The 26,465-nt window shown below is 39.4% G+C and overlaps 2 protein-coding genes across 21 annotated transcripts in view; one reads left to right on the forward strand and one right to left on the reverse strand.

Annotated features, from left to right (window-relative positions):
- Positions 1–9,473, forward strand: part of LOC126999367 (uncharacterized) — a 10,340-nt gene extending 867 nt beyond the window's left edge. For both annotated transcript variants that reach the window (XM_050861914.1, XM_050861913.1), the window contains exons 2-4: positions 5,359–5,665; positions 7,920–8,138; positions 8,520–9,473. In XM_050861914.1, the coding sequence (XP_050717871.1) occupies positions 5,378–5,665; positions 7,920–8,138; positions 8,520–9,173 (1,161 nt within the window). In that variant the 5' untranslated portion in view covers positions 5,359–5,377 and the 3' untranslated portion in view covers positions 9,174–9,473. The remainder of the gene's footprint in view (positions 1–5,358; positions 5,666–7,919; positions 8,139–8,519) is intronic.
- A 1,249-nt stretch (positions 9,474–10,722) lies between these two features.
- The window catches only part of LOC126999364 (palmitoyltransferase Hip14-like), a 29,215-nt gene continuing 13,472 nt past the window's right edge, over positions 10,723–26,465 (reverse strand). The window contains exons 14-17 of one of the 19 annotated variants that reach the window (XR_007753305.1): positions 23,646–25,728; positions 23,395–23,489; positions 11,860–23,246; positions 10,723–11,770 (exon numbers count right to left, since the gene is read on the reverse strand). Coding sequence is in view for 1 of the 19 variants with exons in the window: in XM_050861909.1 (XP_050717866.1) it covers positions 25,531–25,728 (198 nt within the window). In the remaining 18 variants the exon portion in view is untranslated. Of the gene's footprint in view, positions 25,729–26,465 lie in introns of all 19 variants that reach the window. The other 18 variants (XR_007753300.1, XR_007753299.1, XR_007753295.1 and 15 more) reach the window with 18 other exon arrangements.

Here is a 26,465-nt window from a genome sequence, read left to right on the forward strand (position 1 = left end):
CTCTCTCTCTCTCTCTCTCTCTCTTAGGCTACACTGTACCCTCTATCTCTCCTTTATTCTTTACTATATTCACTCTTTTCTTTATTCCTTTCCCTCTACTTTTATCTTTACTAGGCTATTCATCTTCCTCTCCCTCTTCTCTTAACTGCACCACTTATTCTTCTTTACTCATTTCCCTCCCTTTTCCTCTTTACTAGGTTACACTTACATCAATATTCCTGCCATTCAAGCTTGCATCATTTAGTTTCTTCCACGTATGTTCGTTCTATCGTATCGAAGAGCTTATTACAGCCTGATCCAACACACTTCCGTCTATGATTATTACTGCATCTCTATTCTTACATACTCTTTTAATGGCAGTTCCTATAGCACCCTTTCGTCTATAGATTTATTAGTTCGTCTCTATTCTTGAACACTTTCTTTTAATGGCAGTTCCTATAGCACCCTTTCGTCTATAGATTTATTAGTTCGTCTCTATTCTTGAACACTTTCCTTTAATGGCAGTTCCTATAGCACCCTTTCGTCTATAGATTTATTAGTTCGTCTCTATTCTTGAACACTTTCTTTTAATGGCAGTTCCTATAGCACCCTTTCGTCTATAGATTTATTAGTTCGTCTCTATTCTTGAACACTTTCCTTTAATGGCGGTTCCTATAGCACCCTTTCGTCTATAGATTTATTAGTTCGTCTCTATTCTTGAACACTTTCCTTTAATGGCGGTTCCTATAACACCCTTACGTCGTTATATTTATTAGTTCGTCTCTATTCTTGCACACTCTCAGTTGATGGCATTTCCTTCGAGGCTCGCTAAAGATAGACATTCATTCACTTATCATTTTTCTTCAGCAAACAACCTTCCTGCCAATGCACATAAGCTTCCTAATGTGAGGGTTTTGCCATGGTTGATTTTGCTCCCTTCATCTTCTCAAACTTAGTAACTCATTTTTTTTCTTTGTTTTTCTTCAATATCTTCCTTACTTAATCTTCTTGGCAACACATAAACCACCTAATGACATAATGTAAGGGCTTTGGTATAGCTGATTTTGTTCGCTTCCTCGTCTCAAACTTAGCAACTTATTTTTTTCCTTTGTATTTTTTTCTAACGTCCTTACTTAATCTTCTTGCCAACACATAAACCATCTAATGACATAATGTAAGGGTTTTGGTATAGTTGATTTTGTTCCTTTCATCCTTTCACACTTGGCAACTTTTTTTTTTCCTTTGTTTTTTTTCTAGCTCTTCCTTACTTAATCTTCTTGCTAAAACATAAACCATCTAATGACATAATGTAAGGGTTTTGGTATAGTTAGTTTTGTTCAATCCTCCTTTCACACTTGGCAACTTTTTTTTTCCTTTGGGTTTTTTTCTAGCTCTTCCTTACTTAATCTTCTTGCCAAAACATAAACCATCTAATGACATAATGTAAGGGTTTTGGTATAGTTGGTTTTGTTCCCTTCCTCGAATCTCAGAGCATTTAACTTTTTTCCTTCTTTTTTTCTTCTGATTCTTCTTTAGTTAACAATCTTCTTGCATAAATTACCTAATGACATAATGTAAGGGTTTTGGTATACTTGATTTTGTTCCCTTCATCAAATCTCTGAGCATTTTACTTTTTTTACTTTTTTTGTTTTCATTCTTCTTTAGTTAACAATCTTCCTGCCAACACAAACTACCTAATAGCCTAATGTAAGGGTTTAGATAGTTAATTTTCATCCCTTCATCGTCACGTGCACACTTAGCAACATACTTTACATTCCTTATTTTTTGTTCCCATCCTTCTTTAGTTAATCTTCTTGCCAACACACAAACTACCTAATGACCTAACGAAAGGGTTTTTATATACACAACTTAGCTTCCTCCGTAGAGTCTCTGTGAGCAATATACCTACTTGTTTTCCCTTCTCTTCTTTGATATAAACATTTTTTATTGCCATTTCTTATATTAAAATGTTTTCTTCTTCCATTTAATAGCTTTTTATGGCTCATTTGGGTGTTTTGAGGTGACAGTTTATAAGATTTATATACAATTCTCTCTCTCTCTCTCTCTCTCTCTCTCTCTCTCTCTCTCTCTCACACACACACACACACACATATAAACATAAACAACCACTTTTCAACCTCTTTTTTCCTCCATATGACTTCTTCTCGTCCTCTTCCTCGCCCTTCCAGTAACCTTCCGTCCTTCACAAACTCGAAAAACCATCCACAAACTATTCAAAACACCACACAAACAATTTAAAGGGTATAAACGTTAGTTATTTTTCTTTACTCCTCTTCCTCCTCCTCCTCCTTCGCCACCGCCGCCGCCGCCCCCAAAACATAAACAAACCAGCATTCGAGTCTGCATCAATTTTCCGCCGTAGCTCAAAGAAGGAGGTGAGAGGAAAGGGAGGCAAGGAAAGGGAGGTTAAGGTGAGGAGAAAAAAAAAAAAGAGCGTGTGTCAGATACAAAATTAGATGCCGAGAGTGAGTAGGAGGAGAACATGGAGATGGAGGAGGAGGAGGAGGGATGGAGGGAGAGTGAGAAGGGGCAAGGGCAGGTGAGGTAAAGGTGAGGGAGGAGAGAGAGAGAGAGAGAGAGAGAGAGAGAGAGAGAGAGAGAGAGAGAGAGAGAGAGAGAGAGAGAGAGAGAGAGACATCCAGGCGAAATTTGGGCAATAGCCAACGCCCTTACCCTCCCTTACCCCCATTCTTACCCTCCCTTCCTCCCTAACCCCCCCCCCTTCCTCCCTCTCGTTCCCTCCCTCCCTCCCTCCAAACTCCCTTACCTCCATCCCTTCCCCCATTCCCTTACCCTCCCTCCCTCCACCTCCCTCTCTCTTACCTACCATTTCTCATCCCCTCTCTTCCTTCTTACCCTCCCTCCCTCCCTCTCTCACCTCACCTTCCTCCCTCCCTTCAAACTCCCTTACCTCCCTCCCTTCCCCCCATTCCCTTACCCTCCCTCTCTCTTACCTCCCATTCCTCGTCCCCTTTCTTCCTTCTTACCCTCCTTTCCTCTCCTCTCTCCCTCCCTCGCTCACCTGCTGTCACTGATCAACTTTTTGCCAATAGAGTTCCAAAAATAGACGCAGCAAATTCTCCCAGACCCGGAAAAGATGATAAATTGCGCGCGGGTGACGAGTGGAACATTGAAGCTTCGCCCACACGCCCCGGACAAACACGGAACTGATTCGAACGATGACGCTTGGCGAAGAGTGGCGGGAGGTACGAAGGAATCGGAACTTTTATGAGAAGGATTAGATGTGAAACGGAAGAGTGTGAGGTTAGAGGATTGATAAGGCTTTGCAAATAATAAATGATGAGAGAAAGTGGACTTGGGAGCTAGAAAGACAGGTATACACACACATTTGATGCTAGAATTTGAATTTATGAGAACTATACGACTTGTCTTGCGATGTGAAACGGAAGAGTGTGAGGCTAGACGTTTGATAAGGCTGTAAAAATAATAAATGATGAGAGAATGTGGACTTGGGAGTGATAAACAGAGCTAGAAAGACGCACACATTTGATGCTAGAATTTGAACTTTTATGAGAAGGATTAGACTTGTGTTGCGATGTGAAACGAAAGAGTGTGAAATTAAACGTTTGATAAGGCTGTACAAAAAATAAATAATGAGAGAATATGGACTTGGAGTGATAAACAGAGCTAGAAAGACAGGTATACACACACATTTGATGCTAGAATTTGAACTTTTATGAGGAGGATTAGACTTGTGTTGCGATGTGAAACGGAAGAGTGTGAGGTTAGAGGATTGATAAGGCTTTGCAAATAATAAATGATGAGAGAATGTGGACTTGGAGTAATAAACAGAGCTAGAAAGACAGGTATACACACACATTTGATGCTAGAATTTGAATTTATGAGAACTATACGACTTGTGTTGCGAAGAAAAACGAAAGAATGTGAACTTGAAAGATTGAAAGAACTTCGTATACTGCAGATAATGAGATAATGTGGCATGGATAAATATAGACAGATAGATGTGAGAGCTTAAAAGATCGACAAGGCTTCACAAACGATAGATAGTGAGATAATGTGAACTTAGATAGATAGATAGATAGGTGGGTAGATACAAACACACATACATAACCACTTAATGCTATAAATAACTAGTAGCGAGGTCAGAGCCATTAAGGAGCCACTTATAAGAAGAGAAAACGTAGAGTCAAGTTATCAGTGGGAACCTTGCGCTAACCAGTCATTTGAAAGCCTTATTAGGGAAAAGGCAGAGGACGGCCGCGAAATCTATAGACGTAAAAAATAGAGGAGAAAGTCAGTCGGGGAGGATATGAGAAGTCGCCGTGATAACCTAGACATAAGTGGAGTATTTACGTGTGTGTGTGTAGATAGATAGATAGATAGATAGATAGAGAGAGAGAGAGAGAGAGAGAGAGAGAGAGAGAGAGAGAGAGAGAGAGAGAGAGAGAGAGAGAGAGAGAGAGAGAGAGAGAGAGAGAGAGACAAAAGGGCTCATCCAATCAGTGTTTTTATCAATCTTTCTTTCTTCCCTAACAAACTTTTTTCACCTGTTTTACCTGTCCCTCAAGAGAAAATTTTAATATTTGTCGATGAAAATAAAGAGTTCACATCCAAAACAACAACAACAACAAAAAAAAGAGAAAGTAAGAGATGACTGATTGTGACAGGTCTTCATAATAACTTACGTACTTAGAAAGATAATGCTCGTGTTTTTTTTGTTTTTTTTAAGACTGGTTTAGAAAGTGACTGAATCTGAAAAAGTAGGCTAAAGATTTGAATGGACGCAATGTAAAAATGAAGACGGCGACCTTTACGAAAACCTGAGTAAGATTGATGAATATAAATGGAAATACGACAGCGATTTCAAAGGTTTCTTATAAGCGCAAATAGTTAGAAAAGAATTTGATAGGTTACACTAAAAAAAAAAATATATATATATATATATATATATATATATATATATATATATATATATATCTCTCTCTCTGCAGCATTTTTCTTTCTTTAATCAAAATCCCCAATCATTCTTTAATCAAAATCCCCAATCTTTTAATCAAAATCCCCAATCTTTTAATCAAAATCCCCAATCTTTCTTTAATCAAAATCCCCAATCTTTCTTTGATCAAAATCCCCAATCTTTTAATCAAAATCCCCAATCTTTTAATCAAAATCCCCAATCTTTCTTTAATCAAAATCCCCAGTCTTTCTTAAATCAAAATCCCCAATCTCTCTCTTCTACATTCTTCTTTCTACATTACATTCTTCTTCTCTGAGTATCTTTAATTATAATCATCAATGACTTGCTTCTTCTCTGTAGTATCTTTCTTTAAACTCAAATCACCAAAATCACCAACCACTCCCTCTCTCCCCGCCCAGACCGCGACAGAACGCCAAGATGGTGGGCACCAAAACAACCAAGACGGTATCGGTGGAGAAGCGCGGGGCCTTCAGCGACGACCCGTTCTTCAGGGATTCCTTGGACGAGTGGGACAAGGCCATGAAGAGCGTGGTGGACCGCTGGCAAGACGGCTCCAAGACCACCACCACTACCACCACCACCACCTCCTCCTCCTCCTCCTCCAAGCCCGAGACCCGCAATGTGTACAGGCAGATCAGGTCCTCCAACGTGACCTCCGATGACTCCCAGGCCGTGTCGTGCACTGAGGAGAACGACAAGTATAAGGTAAGGAAGGAGGTCAGGTATGGAGTGTTGTTTTAATTGCGTGTGACCTTATTTGTGCTTATCTTCGTCGCTTTTGAGAACTGGTAGGCTATATAATACTTTTTTTTCTTTTTTTCGTTTCATATCACTGTCAAGAAAGGTGAGATTGAACCGTCACTTTTTGTTTTTTTTATCTTTTTTATTTTTATTTTTCTCTTTCTCTCCATGTCAAGTAATGTGAGAATGAACTCCTATTTTTTTTTCGTTTCTCTCCTCGTTTTTTATCTCTCTTCTTTTTATTATTTCTTTTTCTCTTTCTGTCCATGTCAAGTAATGTGAGAATGAACTGCATTTTTTTTCCGTTTCTCTCCTCGTTCTTTCATCTCTCTTCTTTTTCTCTTTTTTTTTCTCTTTCTCTCCATATCAAGTAATGTGAGAATGAACTGCTATTTTTTTTCGTTTCTCTCCTCGTTTCTTTATCTCTCTTCTTTTTCTCTTTTTTTTTTCTCTTTCCGTGTCAAGTAATGTGAGAATGAACTGCTATTTTTTTTTCGTTTCTCTCGTTTTTTTTATCTCTTCTTTTTATCTTTATCATCTTTTTCTCTTCCTCTCCCTGCCGAGTAAGATGAGAAAGATCCGCCACTTCTCCGCTTGTCATTTTTTTTCTCTATCCTTTCACGTCAAGAAATCTGAAGGAAATTTAACACTCCTTATGTCCTATTTTCTCTCTCTTCGCGCATATCTAGGTTAGGGGGAACTGTTACTCCTTGTCTTCCTCTCTTTTCCCTTTTTTTTTGTCTACGCCATATAAAGGGAGAAATTTCGTCCTTGCCTTTTCTCTTTCACTCCTTTTATATCCCTTCCTCTCCCTCTCCATTATCTCTATCTATCTATATATCTACATGTCATATAAAGTAAAGGAGAACCATAATTTTTCTCCTATCTCACTCTCTATCTCTCTTTCCGCCAAATTAACGTAAAAGGCTACAATGATTCACTTTCACCACGTCTGCAAGTGTTACTATGGTGTTTCTAAGTCAAATAGCACGCCAGACTTTCCCGGTAAGCGGTAACAACAGTAATTTAATTCTCTATCTCTCTTTCCGCCAAATTAACGTAAACGGCTATAATAATTCACTTTCATCGCGTCTTCAAGTGTTACTATGGTGTTTCTAAGTCAGATAGCACCCCAGACTTCCCCGGTAACAGCAGTGCGATGAACCAGGGTAATTTAATTCATCGTCCTCACCGTTACCTTCTTCCTTGTCACCCGTCTTCAGGTACATCCGCAAATAAGGCAAAAAAAACGTATAATTAAGTGAGAGATGCTACTGACCCACACACCGAACAATGCAATTTGGAAATGATCGTAAAAACCCGCCGAGGAGGAGGAGGTCAAAAGTCTACGGAGGTGATTTGTCTCTTTTCGTTAGTAGTTGCACCCTAGATAAGGTACGGTAGGCTATGTTCTCTTTTTATTTATCTTCTCCCTTCTCTTACTTTCCCTTTATGTAGCCTAATATATGACTCATTAATCTTTATGCTCCAGTTTTTGTACTCTTAAAGGAGGTCACTTAAGTCAAAATGATGTAACGTCTTTTTTTTAATGTATGAAAACAATCGTATGCACCAAAACACAAGTAAAATACCGTTCTCTGCATTCTAAATCAAAGACCTCTAACGTAACACCAAACGGAAAGCGACTAGATTGCTAATGGGTATTTATATGGGTAGTCTTAAGCCTTTTTTGAATGTATGAAAACAATCTACTAGGCTATGTACTGTATGAACCAAAGTAAAATAACGTTCTCTGCATTCTAAATCAAAGTCCTCTAACGTAGCACCAAACGGATAGCGACTAGATTGCTAATGGGTATTTATATGGGTAGTCTTAAGCCTTTTTTGAATGTATGAAAACAATCGACTAGGCTATGTATTGTATGAACCAAAGTAAAATAACGTTCTCTGCATTCTAAATCAAAGACCTCTAACGTAACACCAAACGGATAGCGACTAGATTGCTAACGGGTATTTATATGGGTAGTCTTCATAGCCTAGTCATAGTTTGACAAGGCCTCTAGGCTCTACCAAATGAACGAGAAACACACTCAGGAAAACCTAACTAGGCCTAATCTCTTGTGGCCTTTGGGAATAGGTGTTGTGAGAGCCGAAAGCGTCTTATTAGAATACGGAGTCAAGGTCATCGGAAAGAATAAAGGTAACAAACACTTCTTACCTGTGCCTCCCGTGTAACCGAGTTCCTCTCCTTGCACAGATGATGATCGACGTGAAGGACTACAAGCCCGGCGACATCAACGTGAAGACTGTGGACGACACGGTGGTGGTGGAGGGCAAGATCGAGCAGAAGGAAGGCAACTCCATCAAGACGCAGGTGTTCACGCGCCGCTTCATGCTGCCGCCCTCCGTCAACATGAACGCCGTTAGCTCTGCGCTCTCCCGCGACGGCGTGCTCACCATCAACGCTCCCAAACTGGTGGGTGCTAAAGATTGCTTATTTATCGTGTGCTATGGTTATGTAGTGATTGATATAACTTAACGGTGATAACTCATTTTGATGGTCTGTTGATGTTTTATTTGACTATATCAGTTATTTGTTCATACATATTGATAGCGTAGGTCATTGATATACCTACTTATTACTATTATTACCTTAAGGACGGCCGTCTGAGGTATATCTTCTAATGTTTCCTCTTCCTTTTGTGTGGCTGTAGAAGTAGACGTTACACTAACCCCGAGTGTCTTTATTTTGGCTTGCGCTCCCCCGCCGGACTCACTAATCCATGCCCACTGTTGCTGTGTTTGTCGCTTCCTTGTGTTGACGCTGTGCGGCGCCGCGCCCTTCCTCCCCCCACAGGCCGCCTACGTGACCAGCGGGCAGGCCCCCCGCAACGTGGCCATCACCGGTTCGGCGCCCTCGCCCTCCCGCGACCGCTATTCCGGCCTGGGCTCCATGCCCGCCGCCGGCAAGCCCAGCGTGTCCAACGGCCCCGACAGGCGGTACCTGGCCCACACGCCGCTTGGCGAAGAGGGGCGCAATGTGACCACCACGGTGGTGGGCGACGGCCACTGGTCCTCCTTCAACGACATGGTGGAGAAGTCCCAGCGCGAGATGGAGGACATGATGCGCCGCCACTCCATGCAGAGCACCTCCACCGAGCTGCAGGTGTCGGCGCCCTCCACGGCCCTCTCGCGGCCCCCGGCGGGCGTGTCCACCTCGCGGGACGTGTCTGTGGCCGGCAACAACGTGACGGAGCGTCAAGAGCAGCGTTGGGAGGACAACCCTGCGCCGGGGCTGCACCGCACCAACCGCGTCGTCAACGAGCGGACGGAGCTGAAGGGCGCCGACGGCTCGGTGGTTGGCAACAAGAAGCGCAGCGAGCAGGAGAGCCACGCCGAGGGCTCCCGCGAGGTGGTGATGCCCGACGGCACCAAGAAGACCACCTTCACCAAGAACTACGAGACGCGGAAGGTCTACAGCTACAACAGCAGCGACCCCAAGGCCGTGTGAGCCGCCCCAGGAACACTATTTATTGTGCGTCCTCCGCCGCCCACTCCCGCCGCAGCCTTCCGTCCTCCGCCCGCCGCCTTGCCTCAACTATGGTGCTCGTATATTCTCTCTCTCTCTCTCTCTCTCTCTCTCTGCCTGGCAAACCCTCACACCGGTCTTTTGGATATAATCAGAGCGGGACAAATTAATATTAATCATAAAAACGACTAAATTGTCAATTAACCCAAAAAATTGATTGTATATTATCGAAATTCTATATGATATTTTTATAAAAAAGAAAATATTACCAATACCAATCTATTTCTTGTATACTTTTTCCCCCAAACCGACAAGGATATACTATATAATACCAGATATATGGAAAGACAGATAGAGACAGACAGGAACAGATAAAAACAAATATAAATAAACAGGCCTGAAAGTATCCTTTGAGCCAAATAACACCCATAATATAGCAGGCTTAGGGACAGACAGAGATACAGATACAAAAAGAGACAGCACTGAAAGAACCCTTCAAGCCATACACTCTACTGATGCCTCGGTGCTGTGGGTCATATTCTTAAACATATCGGGGCACTAGCACATATTGGACAAGGCTTTCGTAGGAATTCTGAGGATTTCCAGGAGTTCTGTATCATGAACCTAAAGTAACACATATTGACAAGGCTTTTGTAGGAGTTCTGAGCATTTCCAGGAGTAGCTTTATGACCCTGGTGGTAGCTTGACCCTTCTTCTGTATCATGAACCTAAAGAAACACATATTTGACAAGGCTTTCGTAGGAGCTCAGCATTTCCAGGAGTAGCTCTATGACCCTGGTGGTAGTCTGACCCTTCTTCTGTGCCATGAACCTAAAGAAACACATATTTGACAAGCCTTTCGTAGGAGTTCTGAGCATTTCCAGTAGCAGCTTTATGACCCTGGTGGTAGTCTGACCCTTCTTCTGTACCATGAACCTAAAGAAACACATATTTGACAAGGCTTCCGTAGTAGTTCTGATCATTTTCAGGAGTAGCTTTATGACCCTGGTGGTAGTCTGACCCTTCTTCTGTACCATGAACCTAAAGAAACACATATTTGACAAGGCTTTCGTAGGAGTACTGAGCATTTCCAGGAGTAGCTTTATGACCCTGGCGGTAGTCTGATCCTTCTTCCGTACCATGAACCTGAAGAAACACATATTTGACAAGGCTTTCGTAGGAGTTCTGAGCATTTCCAGGAGTAGCTTTATGACCCTGGTGGTAGTCTGACCCTTCTTCTGTACCATGGACCTAAAATAACACCCATAAGAACTCGACTGATCCCCTGTTTGGCCTTGAGAAATACTTGATGTGAGAACTGAAAGCGTCTATTGAATACCGACCTATTAGCTGTTGGGTCATGGTTAATCTTCCTAGCCTGTAATGATATGAGAATATTCTTTTAAATAACACTATAACCATTCCTCAACCCTCATTCTATCCCAAGTTAGTAGTGTATGCATTCACTTACACTAAACAGTAAGCCCTCAACATACTAGACTACAAAAGGATGGACAAAGAACACAACGGATATCTGTAAAAAAAATCATGCAAGTTTTATTTCACTTCACGTCTGCAGTCACTTGTTCCGAACGTCCCTACGGCTCTCCCAGGACACAGGCGGGAGAGGGTGAGTGTGAGAGTGTGAGTGTAAGAGAAGCAGCGAGTGGCAGGTGGTAAAGCGTTGTTCTAAAAGTGATGAATACAGCAACATAATGACGCTAACCTCGGAATATTGGTAAGGGAAAAGATGTATGTGTGTGTGTATGTGTATGTATGAGGCAGTCCTTCATGTTGTGTGTGTATGTGTGTGTGTTCTACTGATTGTAAGGAATAATATACACAAGTTTGCATCCTCAGACACACACACAATACCTGCACACAGTTCCCACACATCGTTAATCACTATTGACGTAACTACTAAAAATCTAACTTACGGTACATCTAATTTGGTTTGTATGTCCATTGCTCACTGACACACACACACACACACACACACACACACACACACACACACACACATATGCACACACAAGCTCCATAGTAACAATGATAACACAATATAAAGTGACGAGGTGATATGACAACATATAAGGAAAAGGAGATGGAGAGAAAAGGGAGAGAACACTACAGCAATTCATTCATGTTCTTCTTTTTAACATTTAATAGAAAAAAATGGAAGTGAGTCATACAAGAATAAGTAAAGATGGAAAGCCACAATTTTATGAAGCTGCGTGAGGGATTTGTGACGAAAGAGGGAGAGAACACTACAGCAATTCATTCATGTTCTTCTTTTTTACATTTAATAGAAAAAAATGAAAGTGAGTCATACAAGAATAAGTAAAGCCACAATTTTACGAAGCCGCGTGAGGGATTTGTGACGAGTGAGAGTTCCTGTGGTAATACGTGACAGACAGAATGTGGCTCGCAAACGGAAAAAATATATCAACTATTTTGCAATGATAATAATATAGACCCAGTGACAGCCACCTTTGACAGACAGAATGTGGCTCGCAAATGGAAAAAATATATCATCAACTATTTTGCAATGATAATAATATAGACCCAGTGACAGCCACCTTTGACAGACAGAATGTGGCTTGCAAATGGAAAAAATATATCATCAACTATTTTGTAATGATAATAATAAAGACCCAGTGACAGCCACCTTTGACGTCCACTGGCATATAAAAAAAGAACGACACAGTGAGCAGTGAAACCTCAAACTCCATAGGAATAAAAGTATAATATATCGGTAATTAAATAAATAATCTCACTAGCTATTAAAATCAGAATTGTGTTGCTCATGAGGTAAATCTTCAATAAAATCTTACACCACTAACTTAATTAAATCTTTCTTCCCTTATACAAAAAATCAAAGTGTGAATGCGATATAATAAACCAATAAAAGTATAATATATCGATAATTAAATTAATAATCTCACTGGCTATTAAAATCAGAACTGTGTTGCTCATGAGGTAAATCTTAAATAAAGTCTTATACCACTAAATTAAATCTTGCTTTCCTTATGCAAAAAATCAATGTGCGGATGCAGTATAATTTCCAAGTGCTATTTCTAAACACAAGATATGCGTTTCTGATTGCATTCTATGAGGTAGATTTCCCTACAAGCCTGAATCATGTAGTAATTTTAATTCATGTACAGATCATATTTTTTTTTTTTTTTTTTACTATCTCTCGGCCACTCCTCTAACTCTTTTTAGGAGCAGTGAGTAGCGGGCTTTTTTTTCATATTTGTTTCCTTTTCTTATGCCCTTGAACTGACTCCTCTGCTGTAAAAAAAAATAATAATAATATAAAAAACAACAACACTTTACCTTATATAAATGAAAAGCAAACAAAAACATTCTTCCATAAAATCTAAAACACAATATACTATGTTTTTCTTACTTCACCTAATCTGTACTTTACTATACGAATAAAAGATGTAAGCAAAAATATTCTTCCGTAAAATCTAAAACACAATACTACGTTTTTCTTACTTCACCTAATCTGTACTTTAGTATAGGAATAAAAGATGTAAGCAAAAATATTCTACCATAAACAAAATCCCCAAACACACGAGACAACACTACGAGAACATTACAAAACAAACACTCGTAAACACACCACAAAACGTACCCACAACACATCTCCTTCACAACATCCTCTACGGGGCTTGAGGCTTCACTGCAGAACATGACAAATTGTGCTAACCCTTAACTCTCTATTTACACGAGCTACCCCACATCACGGCAGCCCAGTGACCCATCGGCCGCCCTTTATCACAACAATGTAAATGATGATAGAAACGTACCCAAGAATGATGATATAAATGTCCACAAAATGAACAGTAGTAGTAGAAGTAGTGGCAGCAGAGTAGAGGTAGTGATAGTAATTCTAGTGGCAGAAGTAGTAGAATTAGAAGTACGTAGTAGTATTCTTTTTATAGTAGTGGTAGTAGTATTAGTAGAATTAGAAGTAAAATGCGCAGATACCATATATGATAGAAGTAGGAGTACCAGTCATAGTAGTAGTAGTAGTAGTAGTAGTAGTAGTATTTGATGGAGTGACACAGAACTTAAAAAAAACAGAATAATGATATCTTTACCACTTAAGGGAAGCCAACTCTGCATATTACTGGCTCGTCTCGGGGGGCAGGAAGTGTGTGTGGGTGGATAAAAGGCATGAAAAAAAAGGAGAGGCTGTCATATATATATTATCAGTAGTAGTTATGTATATAAAAATCCCTTAGTCTAGCCTACTTTTGCTTTGTTCCAGTTAATAACAGTACTGCACAGTGAAATTATTTGTTCTATGATCCTGGAACTGTGGGAATAGTAATAGTAGTAGTAGTAGTGGTAATGGTGGTAGTAGTGGTAGTGGTGGTATGTACAGTGGTAAATATACACAAACGTCCTTCCTCGAACACCATAATGATACATAGAAGTGAGTGGCAGGTAAACAAATGCCACGTACCAGATATCCAAAAGTCTGGTTGATTCTTGAACCTCTACAAACACGTCTTGAAGAAAGTCTCGTTAAGGGCAAAGAGAAGGAAGCTGAGGAGGAGAAGGATAGTAGTTAAGACCACACACTGAAATGCCATAAAAGTCTGGTTGATTCTTGAACCTCTTACAAACATGTCTTGAAGAAAGTCTCATTAAGTGCAAGGAAAAGGAAGCTGAGGAGGAGTAAGATAGTAGTTAAGACCACACACTGAAATGCCATAAAAGTCTGGTTGATTCTTGAACCTCTACAAACACGTCTTGAAGAAAGTCTCATTAAGTGCAGGGAGAAGGAAGAAGAGAAGTATGGTAGTATAGTAAGTTCACATACCGAAATGACATAAAAGTCTGGTTGATTCTTGAACCTCTTACAAACACGTCTTGAAGAAAGTCTCATTAAGTGCAGGAAGAAGGAAGAAGAGAAGTATGATAGAAGTAAGTTCACATACCGAAATGACATAAAAGTCTGGATGATTCTTGAACCTCCTACACATATGTCTTGGAAAATATGTCAAGTTAATGGCATGAAGGGGAGAAAGTAGGAGAAAGTAGGAGAAAAACAGTAAAACCACACACTGAAATGCCATAAAAGTCTGGTTGATTCTTGAACCTCCTACACATATGCCTTTGAAAATATGTCGTTAATAGCATGAAGGGGAAAAGTTAGAAGAGTGAGACAAGAAAAAACAGTAAGACTACACACTGAAATGCAATAGAAGTCTGGTTTATGCTTGAAACTCCCATAAACATGTCTTGGAAAATGCATCGTTGGATAAATGAGAAGAAGGAGAGGAGAAGAACAAGGCAGACAAGACCACATAAGTAAATGCCATAAATGTCTGGTGTTTATGCTTGAAACTCCTAAATAAATCTTCAAAGGAGTCTCATCAGGTTACTGGACACAGCACAAAGGAGAGGAGAAGGAAGAGGAGTGAGGAAGGCAAGACCACATACCAAAATTCCACTCTTCTAGTTGATTCTTAGAAATATATACAAAACTGTCTCATCAAGTTACTAGACATGAAGGAGGAAGAAGAGAAGAAGGAAGAGGAAGAAAGGAGCGTGGGAGTAATTCTTTTCCTTTCTAAACTGACGAACTCTATCTGTCGAGCATCTTTGTTAATTTACACATGAAAGGAAGGAAGAGAAAGAGGAAGAAGAGGAGAGCAGAAGTGGTTTTCCTTTCTAAATCCATAATCTCTGCCTGTCGATCGTCTTTGTTAATTTACACAAGAGGAGGAAGATGTGGAGTTTATAGAGGAGAGAAACTTTATTCCTGCTTCCTACTGACTCTATACACATTCTTGGGGAAGGGAGAAAGAAGAGGACAAGGTGGAGTTTATAGAAGAGAGATACTTAATTCCTGTTTTCTATTGACTCTATACACATTCTCGGTGAAGGGAGAGAGAGAGGAGGACAAGGTGGAGTTCAGAGAGGAGAGATACTTAATTCCTGTTTCCTATTGACTCTATACACATTCTCAGTGAAGGGAGAGAGAGAGGAGGACGAGGTGAAGTTCAGAGAGGAGAGATACTTAATTCCTGTTTCCTACTGACTCTATACACATTCTTGGTGAAGGGAGAGAGAGAGAAGGTCGAGGTGGAGTTCAGAGAGGAGAGTATCTTTATTTCCTGTTTCCTATTACTCTATACACATTCTTGGTAAAGGGAGAGAAAGAGGAAGGGGATGTGGTGTTTATAGAGGAGAGAAACTTAATTCCTGTTTCCTATTGACTATACACATTCTTGATGAAGGGAGAGACAGAGGAGGATGTGGAGTTCAAAGAGGAGAGTATCTTTATTTCCTGTTACCTATTGAGTCTATACATAGTTTGGGTGAATAAATAAATAAATGCCTTCATCTGATACACACAAGGCCACTAGAAGCCTCAATGCAAAAATCTGTTCAAGGGTTTTAGTGTAGGCAAGTTGCTGGACACGGCACAAACACAGAAAATGAAATGGGGCGCAAACCGATGAAAATATGAAATGAAATACTCGTAGTCTGGTAAAATGAGTGAATGAAACCATGATCAAAAAGTGGGAAATCAGAGCAATGGAAGAGAATGATAAATTAGGGAGTAAATGGAATATATATACATCCATGAGCAAAAAAAAGAAGATATTTGGTGCGGTCACTTAATGTATACAAAAAAGAGGAACTCAGTGATCTAAAACTTACTTAAAGATAATAATACTCTTGCTCATACAAAAAAATAAGACACGCTATGATAAAAAATAATCCAAACCGTCACAAAATATGCATAAAAACGTCCTCTGGTTCGGATGCTAAACCCTACCAACGACAGCGATATAAATACTATCCTTACAACGTCATGAAAAAAGAGGATTAGTTTACAGAGCAATATCGTTTAGGCCTTAACGCTAAATGCACGTCTTAACCATCCTACAGTTTGTGCCAGATGATTATTTTGAACCTTACGCGGGGAATGATTTGCATAACACAGCAGTGGAGGCCGAGTGAGGCGCCGTGACACACAAACAGCGGCGGAAAATAGTGAGAGAGGCGACACAGCAACGGAAACTATGTCACCGCCTTCGTAAACAAACTGTCCGTCATTTTTCTTCTCGGGAAATAGAGACACAGGAGCAATGTCACCTTTATAAACAAACTACCTAAGTCCTTTTTTTCTGCTTCTTGGGAAATTGTGACACAGGGAATGGAAACTTTATCACCACCTTCGTAAACAAGCTACTTAAGTCCTTTTTTTCTGCTTCTTGGGAAATTGTGACACAGGGAATGGAAACTTTATCACCACCTTCGTACACAAGCTACCTAAGTCCTTTTCTGCTTCTCGGGAAATAGTCACAGAGGCAACACATTAGCGGAAACTATATCGTCACCTCCAGCTGCCTGTCATTTTCTCTTCTTCTTGGGAAATTGTGACATGGGCAACATAGCAATGTAAACTATGTCGTCACCGTCTTCCTAAAACAAACTTCTTGGTAAATAATGACACAGGGAACACATCAATGGAAACTATGTCATCACCTTTGTAAGTAAACTGCCTGTCATTTCATTCTACTTCTTGGTAAATAGTGATAAAGGCAACAGAGCAATGGAAACTATGTCACCTTCGCCTATATCACGTCACCTCCTCAAACAAGCTGCCTATCATTTTTCCTACTTTTGGGGATATTGAAAAAAAGGGTCTCACTTTCTCAGTCAGCATATGATATCAGCAGAAATGTTTTAACCCGGTAGCAGCGAGGGGCCAAATTTGTGGCTTTACCGTGTACCAGCAGCGACAGGCCAAATTTCTAACATGATATAAACCCCCCAAAATAGATGATGCATAAACTGATCACAAATGCGTTGATATTTTATGAAATGGTTTGCTTGAGTGACGATTTTTTCTCATTTTTCTCGCTTAGAGGGGCCTTTAAGAGACATGATCCCCGCAGCTACCGGGTTAAGGCAAATTTTAGAAAACACACCTTGAATGACAAAGGCGACTATACCAAAATAATGCGTTAAATGATGAAAAATTGCGGCAAAAATCCGGAAATCACTGAAAAATGACTTAGGCAGTTTATTTACAAAGGTGACAGTATGATATGCAAGCGTGTCCATACTAAACAAGAAGGAACACAACTGCCGACTTGCGCTGAACATATCAAAACACAGAGAGCTGCCGCGTGGGTGAATCTGCCAAACGGGTGAGGGAGAGAGACACCACCAGACACCAACCTCACAGTATAGCTACGTAAGATTATGGTTGTGACAAGTTTGTTCTTCATTGCTAAGTGGGTTTAATATCTTTTTTTTCACTTTTAGATTCTGTTCCTCTTAATCACAGGTTGTTGATGTATGTTGCCACTCTTTATTGTCACCCAAGTTAGTTTGGCTTTTTTTTATTATTATTCCGAGTTATGAGAGTGTCAATGAATGTGATTTTGGTAGAAAGTAAGATTGGTAAGAAAATACAACCCAGTGGTAGGAAGGATTTTCAGGACACTACTAGAGCATAAAAAAGACAAATATACCGGCTGACACATCCCCAAAAATAAATAGATAAAAACAAATAAATAAACAAATAAGTAAACGAATTAAAAAGGTCGGAACAACGCATTCTTTCAGCTCAATACACTGTCCTTTACCATCACATAAAGGCAAGAATGACTAGTAACTGAGACCTCACAAAACATGACTCCCACATAACAGAGCTTTGATGGAAGGATAAAGCTCTCTGGATGACTGAAAAGTAAATGTTTCTGAATGTTTGAAAGTTGGAAAGTTTCATTTAGTCGACGCAACATCTGTGGTCATATGCCGGTGAGAGACAGAAGGGGAAGGAATTATAGGAGAAGGGAACAGATCACAGGAGACGGAACACAACCCCCAATTAATACCTGGTACCCATTCACTGCTGGGTGGACAGGGGCATAGGGTGAATGTTTGAAGGATTGAGCTTTCTGAATTTCTGAAGGATAAAACTCTATGAAGGATATCTTTCTGGATGTCTAAAGTAAGTTTTTTCTGGTTTTCTGATGGGTAAAGTTTTCCGGATAATTGATGGATGTATTTCTGGGTGTCTGAAGGTGTTTGATGGACGTATTTCTGGGTGACTGAAGGCTGTCTTTTCTCGGTGTCTCTCTCCTCAACCTTCGGCAAATAAACACACACGCTGCAGACTCTACAATTTGAGCAAACGACACAATGACTGGCCACTCCCAGACTCAACCTTACATTGTTCTGACTTTAGGATGTTCACCAGTTTGTACGCACCGATCCAAACTGTACTCACGTCTTGAAAGTAACTTGTTGGAAATTGAGCTGAGGAATGAAAAATGAAGTTAACCGGCCTTATTTTATGTTATTTCTTTCTTGAGCGATTTAATTTCCTGATACAAGAACTACACGATAAAAGTGAATGTTAGTTGAAAGAATGTGAGCCAATCTTTATGTTGACGTTATACAATTCTTTTCATACCTCAGCGTAGATTTCTTAAGCGCTTCTCTTTTCTGATATACAAGAACTGCACAACAAAAAATAAAGAGAAGTTAAAAGAACGCTAACCAATCTATATTTCAACATTACTTCTTTTCAAAATTTACCTTACTTTTCTCGAGCGCTTCTACTTTCTGATATAAGAACTGCACTACAAAAATTAAAGTTAAGTTAAAAGAACATTAACCAGTATTTATTTTGATGTTACTTCTTTTCAAAATTTACCTTAGTTTTCTCAAGCACTTCTACTTTCTGATACTGCACTACAAAAAATTAAAGTTAAGTTAAAATCTACATGTTAACCAATCTTTATTTTGACATTACGTACTTAATTTTCATACTTTAGCTTAGTTTTCTGGAGCGCTTCTTCTTTTTAATGCTGAACAAATATTAAGGTTAAAATATAAGCGTTAACCAATCTCTATTTCAACCTTATCCATTTTCATTCATACAAAAATTAAAGTTAAAATATAAACATTAACCGATCTTTATTTTGACATTACGTACTTAACTTTCCTGCTTTAGCTTAGTTTTCTTGAGCACTTCTTTTTATTGCTGAACGAATATTAAAGTAAAAATAAAAACGTTAACCAATCTCTATTTTAACCTTATCCATTTTCATTCCTGTTTAGTTTCCTTTGTATTTTTTTTCTGATATGGGAACTGATTGGAAAGACGCATACGAACTGACGAACATGCCTTACTGAAGATGACTGAGAAGGAGGAGGAGGAGGAGGAGGAGGAGGAGGAACAGCAGTATGAGCATCAATGGTACGATGACTGGAAGGTTGTTGGGAGGGAGAGGTACAACAATTATCATATCTTTGGTCGAAAACTCACAACAACGCCTCACGAACCCAACGGAAAGAGGGAGGACAAGACCGTCGATTATTACACAAACTTAAAATTACGTCGAAACATCCACAGTTACAGACCAAAAAAAAAAAGGAGTCCCACGTCATCAAGCTTCTACGTTCAACAATCTACCCCAAAATATGGAAGTATAAAAACAAGCTCCGACATAACCATAAATGCAGAGATGTGGATTCATAGGCTGTACAGGACATAGCGTTACGTTTTCTTCAACTCCACAACTGATAATCACACTTACACATAACTGTCAATCATATGGAGTCGTAAATGCATCAATACAACATATATTTTCATCCCCATCACAATTTCCATTTCCATAGACATATTAACGCCTAAAAATCAAATATAAAGTCATGCATGTGGATTCTATAAGTGGATTCTCATTTTCATCACAATTCACATTTCTATAGACACATTAACATATAAAAACATAAATATAAAGAGTCGTGGATATGGATTCTGTAATTGGATTCTTATTTTCATCACCTCCGTCATCATAATTCACATTTCTATAGACACATTAACCTATAAAAAACACAAATAAGAGTCATGGATGTGGATTACGTAACGGAATTCTCATTTTTATCACCTCCATCATCATAAGTCACATTTCCAAAGACACACTAACGCATAAAAAACACAAATAAAGAGTCGTGGATGTGGATTACGTAATGGAATTCTCATTTTCATCACCTCCATCATCACAGGTCACATTTTCATAGACACATTAACCTATAAAAACACAAATAAAGAGTCGTGGATGTGGATTACGTAACGGGATTCTCATTTTCATCACCTCCATCATCACAAGTCACATTTTCATAGACATTAACCTATAAAACACAAACAGAGTCATGGATGTGGAGTACGTAACGGGATTATCATTTTCGTCACTTCCACATCCAGCCACACATACAAAGACAAAAATAAAACTACATGTACAAAGTTTACGGATGTATAAAAAAAAGCTCCTACGTACGGTAATCACAAACAGAGGCTCGTGGATTTAACTTATGGGTTTCAGCTCCACGGCAGATCCACACGCACGGCAACGAATAACTGACTGGCTGACTGACCGACGCATGAGAGAAGCGAACGACCTTAGAAGCGAGGACTCCCCGCGGCAAGAACAAATGTACAAAACCTTAAGACCTCGCACCTCGGAGGAGCTTGACGGGCAAAGGCATCTGAGTAGTCCTTCCATAGAGTCCTGACCTCCTTCTCTTTGTGACTAGTGGCCAGGAGCACGAGGCTGTCTGGCGTAGAGGTGCACATGCAAACGCACACACACTCGGACACATGCACACTGAAACGCACACATACACTCACGCACACATGTACACCGCTCTATATTGGTGTCTTTGGTGACTGTTAATGTGAGTTGTGGGGCGAGTTTGTCCTGTACACTGATCCTTATTTATATTGATTTGAAAAAGAAGAAAAAGTAGATAAAAAAAAAAAAAAAAAAAAAAAAAAGTGCCTTCCTATACGTATGCATACTTTTGTCTAATATGAAGGATTTTGCTTACATTACAACTGTCTTCTTTTAGTTATCAATATATGACAAGTTCCCCTCAGCAATTATATTTAGTTGTCTTGACAGAAAAAGAAAAGAGCAAAAAAAATAAAAAATAAATAAAATAAATAAAATAAATAAAATAAGGAGCATTACCATCCACACAAGTGATTATAGAAGTAACACACACAAAAAAGATTAAATTTTGATTCACCACAAAATAAAATAAAATAAGGAACATTACTATCCATTTAGGTAACAATATATTTAACAAAAGGTGAAATTTTGATTCATCACAAAAAATTAATAAAACAAAGAACATAAAAATCCATATAAATAATAATAAAAATAAATATTCTCACTCTATAAGGCAAAACAAACAGGCAGACTGGACAGGCACACAGACCCACCTCACAACTCACCCCAAAATTCGTATCTAACTTTAAACCCATGAAGGTGTTGGCAGCAGCGACCCCAACACCCATGCATAGCTGGTTCATTATTACTACTAGTGTTACCATCAGCAATACTCAAAACCACCTTTATCTCTTGACCCATGACTGACCTACACAATACAGCAGACCCTCCATTTAGTGCATTTCTATAGGGTTTCCTCATAATGTGCCCTTGACCTGACCCTGACCCCTTCACATGACCCACTGATCCATGACTGACCTACACAATACAGCAGACCCTCCATTTACCACATTTCTATAGGGTTTCCTCATACTGTGCCTTTGACCCAGTGTTACCAAGTTAGCGTACTCAGCCATGCTACACATTGTATTTTCCGGTTTCCGACTCACAGCTATCGCAAACAAACACCAATAAGTAACGCTTTTAACGATAACTTTAACTGGAATCTCGTTATCTGTGTGGGTAGGAGAGTTTCGGGCCCTGGAACTGATAAATGCTATGTTTTGAGTGCGATAATATGGTAACGCTGCCTGGACCTGACCCCTTCACACACACTAAAAAAAGGCCTACCAGTCTCAAATCGATAAATCCCTTTGAAATACCACCTCCATTTTGCTTTGATTTCTTTCGTACCTGTCTTGCGTTAAACAGAGAGTCTACTGTATATAATGACAATAGGTGGGTCATTTTTATTATTATTGTTATTAGTGATATTCAAAACCACCTACATTGACCCCATGGAGGTAGAATTGGTGGAGTCGACATGGCCCGCTAATCCCATTCCTTGAGGTGAAGCCGACGAACTGTCAAATTTACGGCCAAAAAATGGGGGTGGGCGAGCCTGGCCGAGCCCATTAAGAGGGAGCCTGACCTGACAACACCTGACACCTGGCCGTAAAAATGACAGCTCGGGCAGATTCACTTAATTGGGTTGATGTCGACTCCACCAATTCTACCCCCATGGATGACCTTCACAATATAATGACCATAGTGGGCTCATTATTATTAGTATTATCATTAGCAATACTCGCCACCATCTGACCAACACACAATATAATGGCTTTGTATTTTTTTGTTCTTCCCAAGTATAAAATTTGTCTTTGGTGATCTGTCCTATTACCCCCCCCCCCCCCTTGGTTACTTATTCCTTCTTCTTCTTATTTTTTTTCTTTTTATGTGACCTTTGTTTCATTTTCATTCACTAACCTTTCATTTGAGTGACCTTATTGATTTTTTTTTTTAAGTTTCTTAGATGAAGGACTTTGCTCTCCATATATGTGACCTTGTTGTATTATTTTTGTGAACATATACACAGCGAGTGAGATGTAGGCTTCGGTCTGATATGAAGGATTTTTTTGCTTACGTTACAACTGTCTTCTTTTAGTTGTCAGCATATGGCAAGGGTATCAAGGCACCTCTCCACCCGAAATTGACCTCTCTTTTGGCCACTCTTTACTCTTGTCTGTTATGGGAGCAGTGAGTAGCGGGCTTTTTTTCTGCACACTTTTTGTTGCCCTTGAGCCGTCTCCTTTGTTGTAAAAAAAATAAAACAAAAATAAATAAATAAAAATAAATAAAGTTTCCCTCAACAATTATATGTTTTTCCGATCTATCCAACTTTCCATCCATTACAATCCTATTTTTCTTTCCGCTCTTTCGTACAACTAAGACCATAATCAAATCTTTCTTTTCTTTCTTCTCTTTCGAATGACTAAGAACTTCCTAATTTTATCCTTTCCTTCTTTCCTTTCTTTCATACTACGAAGACCTTCACAAATACTATATCCTTTTCTTTCCTCTCCTTCAAACAACTAAGACCATAATCAAATCTTTCTTTTCTTTCTTCTCTTTCGAATGACTAAGAACTTCCTAATTTTATCCTTGCTTTCTTTCCTTTCTTTCAAAACTACGAAGACCTTCACAATTACTATATCCTTTTCTTTCCTCTCCTTCAAACAAATAAGGCCATCCAAATAATATCCTTCTTTTCTTTCTTTTACACAACCAAGACCTTCATATAACAGTCTACTTTATATAATCAGTTTTCAGTTTCTCTTTGTTAACATTTTCACACAATTCACAATAACATCCTTTTCTTTCCTCTCTGTCATACAACTAAGGCCATTCAAATTATATCCTTCTTTTCTTTCTTTTACACAACAAAGACTTTCATGTAACAGTCTACTTTATATAATCAGTTTTCAGTTTCTTTTTGTCAACATTTTCATAGGACTAATCCCATTCCCTGCCCCTTGGAATGTTGAGAGTAAGGTAGAAATGAGAACAACGGGAGTGGAAATATGTGCAAAAAATGGAGGATTAGGAGGAAAGAGAAGGGCAAGGCAAAAGATAATAAGGCAAATTCAAAAGAGACGAAAAGAAAAATATAATGACGCAAAAGCAAAAAGAAAAGGATAACGATGAGCTTAAAAAGTCTCCCTATGTACAAAAAGACCGAAGATACTGTTTGTAACTAGAGGAAGAAGGAAAGGAAGGGAAGAGGGAAGAATTGAAGAGGTGTTTCTCGTGCTATGTATAAAGAAGTTCAGAGGTATGTACAATAAGGAAGAGGAAGAGGAGAAATAAAAACAAAATCGAAGGAAGGTGTGAGGGAAGGAAGGGAGGGGAACAGAACCAAGAGGAATAAAAAACAAAAATGAAGGAAGGAAGGGAGGGAAATAAAACCAAAAGGAATAAGAAAACCAAACAAAGGAAGGCAGGAAGGGAGGGAGGGAGGGGAATAAAACCCAAAAAAACATCTTTGGCTCACCGATCACCCACAGAAAACCCGACTTGCTGCAGGGGAAACTAAAAAAAATACCTAAAATCAATATTAAACAAAAAATACTACAGCCTTATACAATAAAGGAAAATGGATTGTTGGTGTGACTAACTTAAAATCTCTGCTGCTGTGAGGCTAACCGCGACACACACACACACACACACACACGCACACACACACTAGACCACACGACAGCAAAATTACAAAATCTAGTAAAGCCACACTTCCCAAAAAAATTAAAAAATGCAGTTTGTTCTTGCGTTAATCCCAGTCAGGCACTAAATACACACACACACAGACACACACACACACAAACGCAGCCTAACCAACACACAACAGCGGTGGTCATCGTTAAAACACTCGGCCATGATAATAATAGTAATAATAATAATAATAATAACGATAGCGGTACACATTGACGTAAGACTCCCATCGTACTTAAGACATAAAACAACATATGTCTCACTGCGTCGAGAGCTCTGGTAGTATCGTTAAAAGGGCTGATAGTATGTCTTAATAGGTAGTGGTGGTAGTGGCCGCATACAAGACTTAGACATACTGATAGAAATGTCTGTTTGTTAAAAAGTAGCTGTCTGAAAGTTAGTACAATAAAGTAGTATCTTGATGGCTGCTCTTAAGACATGGCTAACTCAATCATCATCATCATCATCAGCTTAAAAGATACTGAGAAAATGTCTGTTATGTCTGTTGGAGGTTGTTAGTTGCATGTCTGGTATAAAGTCACGGCTATACAGAATTGTTAGACATTGAATTACTTACATGTCTGATCATACATAACAGGAGAGTGTATGTATGAATGTATGTCTGATGTATAACCCTCAATACTACATGGGTTGATAGTAGTAGTAGTAGTAGTAGTAGTAGTAGTAGTAGTAGAAAGGTATGTTTGCCAATCCATTCACACACCATTTTCATTAATACTTATACCAGGAATAAAAAAAAGAGACTGGAAAATTGAAATGTGGCGTAAAAATAAACAATCGTAAAATAAAATATAATAGGATGAACACTCATTAATTCGGCAGCAGCTTATTTATATACTGTACCACCTCTCAATTTCCCCGACTAGCTTCTCTTTTTCATTTTCCTGTTACGAATACGAATTACGGCGATGTTGACACGATAGCAAACATACCTTGATAGTAGTAGAAGTAGTAGGAAAAGTAGTAGTAGTTGCAGTTGTTGTAGTAGTAGTAGTTGCCATAGAGGTATTACATGTCTGGCTATGATATGATGTGCCTTGGTCAGCTTAGACATACTGGTACATGTCTGACTGTGAGAGGAGTGGCTGCTTGTCCCCGGTGGTCGTTTCGGTGAGGGTGTAGGTCCTGAGCCAGTCTGTGCGGTCAGGGTGCAGCAGGCCAAAGCAGGACCAGTCGAGTAGGTCAAGCAGGTTACGCCACACGCCCCGATGGAAGGGTGACCGCACCTCGCCCTTCTTCCCAACCTGAGGAGCAACGCAAAAAACGCACTCATTACATAAAAACTAGTGCTGTATTTTGTCCCTCTCTCAACTCTGCATCATTTACTTGACAAAAACTTTAACTAAAACTGTTCAATTATGCAGTATTTATTTTCTCTCTCATTTTCTCTTAATATGAAAAAAGACACAAACACACACTTGTTACGTAATCATTAACATTGTATTCTGTCCTTCTCTGTATTCTGTATCACTTACTTTAATGATATCCTAAAACTGTTCAATGATGCAATGTCTTTTTCTATCTCTACCAACATGAGAAACAAAACAAGCACACACTTTTAAGATCAGGACTAGTGTTGTTCCTCTCTCTCTTATCAGCATCACTTATTTAAAGATATCCAAAAACAGTCTAATGATGCAGTATATTTAGTTTCTCTCTCTCTCTCTCTCTCTCTCTCTCTCTCTCTCTCTCTCTCTCTCTCTCTCTCTCTCTCTCTCTCTCTCTCTCTCTCTCTCTCTCTCACACATTCCTTTCCCTTTCCCCTCCAAACCACACAAGATTTCCCACCCTCCCTCCCTCCTTTTCTCCCTCCTCCCCTTCGTTACTACAATATTCCACTCTTCTCTCTCTCTCTCTCTCTCTCTCTCTCTCTCTCTCTCTCTCTCTCTCTCTCTCTCTCTCTCTCTCTCTCTCTCTGTCTGTCTTTATGAATAAGGAGGGAGAGTTAAGATATAAACATGAATGAGGAGACAGAAGGTGA

Source organism: Eriocheir sinensis, chromosome 16 (assembly GCF_024679095.1).
Source record: "Eriocheir sinensis breed Jianghai 21 chromosome 16, ASM2467909v1, whole genome shotgun sequence".
In the NCBI taxonomy this organism is placed as follows: Eukaryota; Metazoa; Arthropoda; class Malacostraca; order Decapoda; family Varunidae; genus Eriocheir; species Eriocheir sinensis.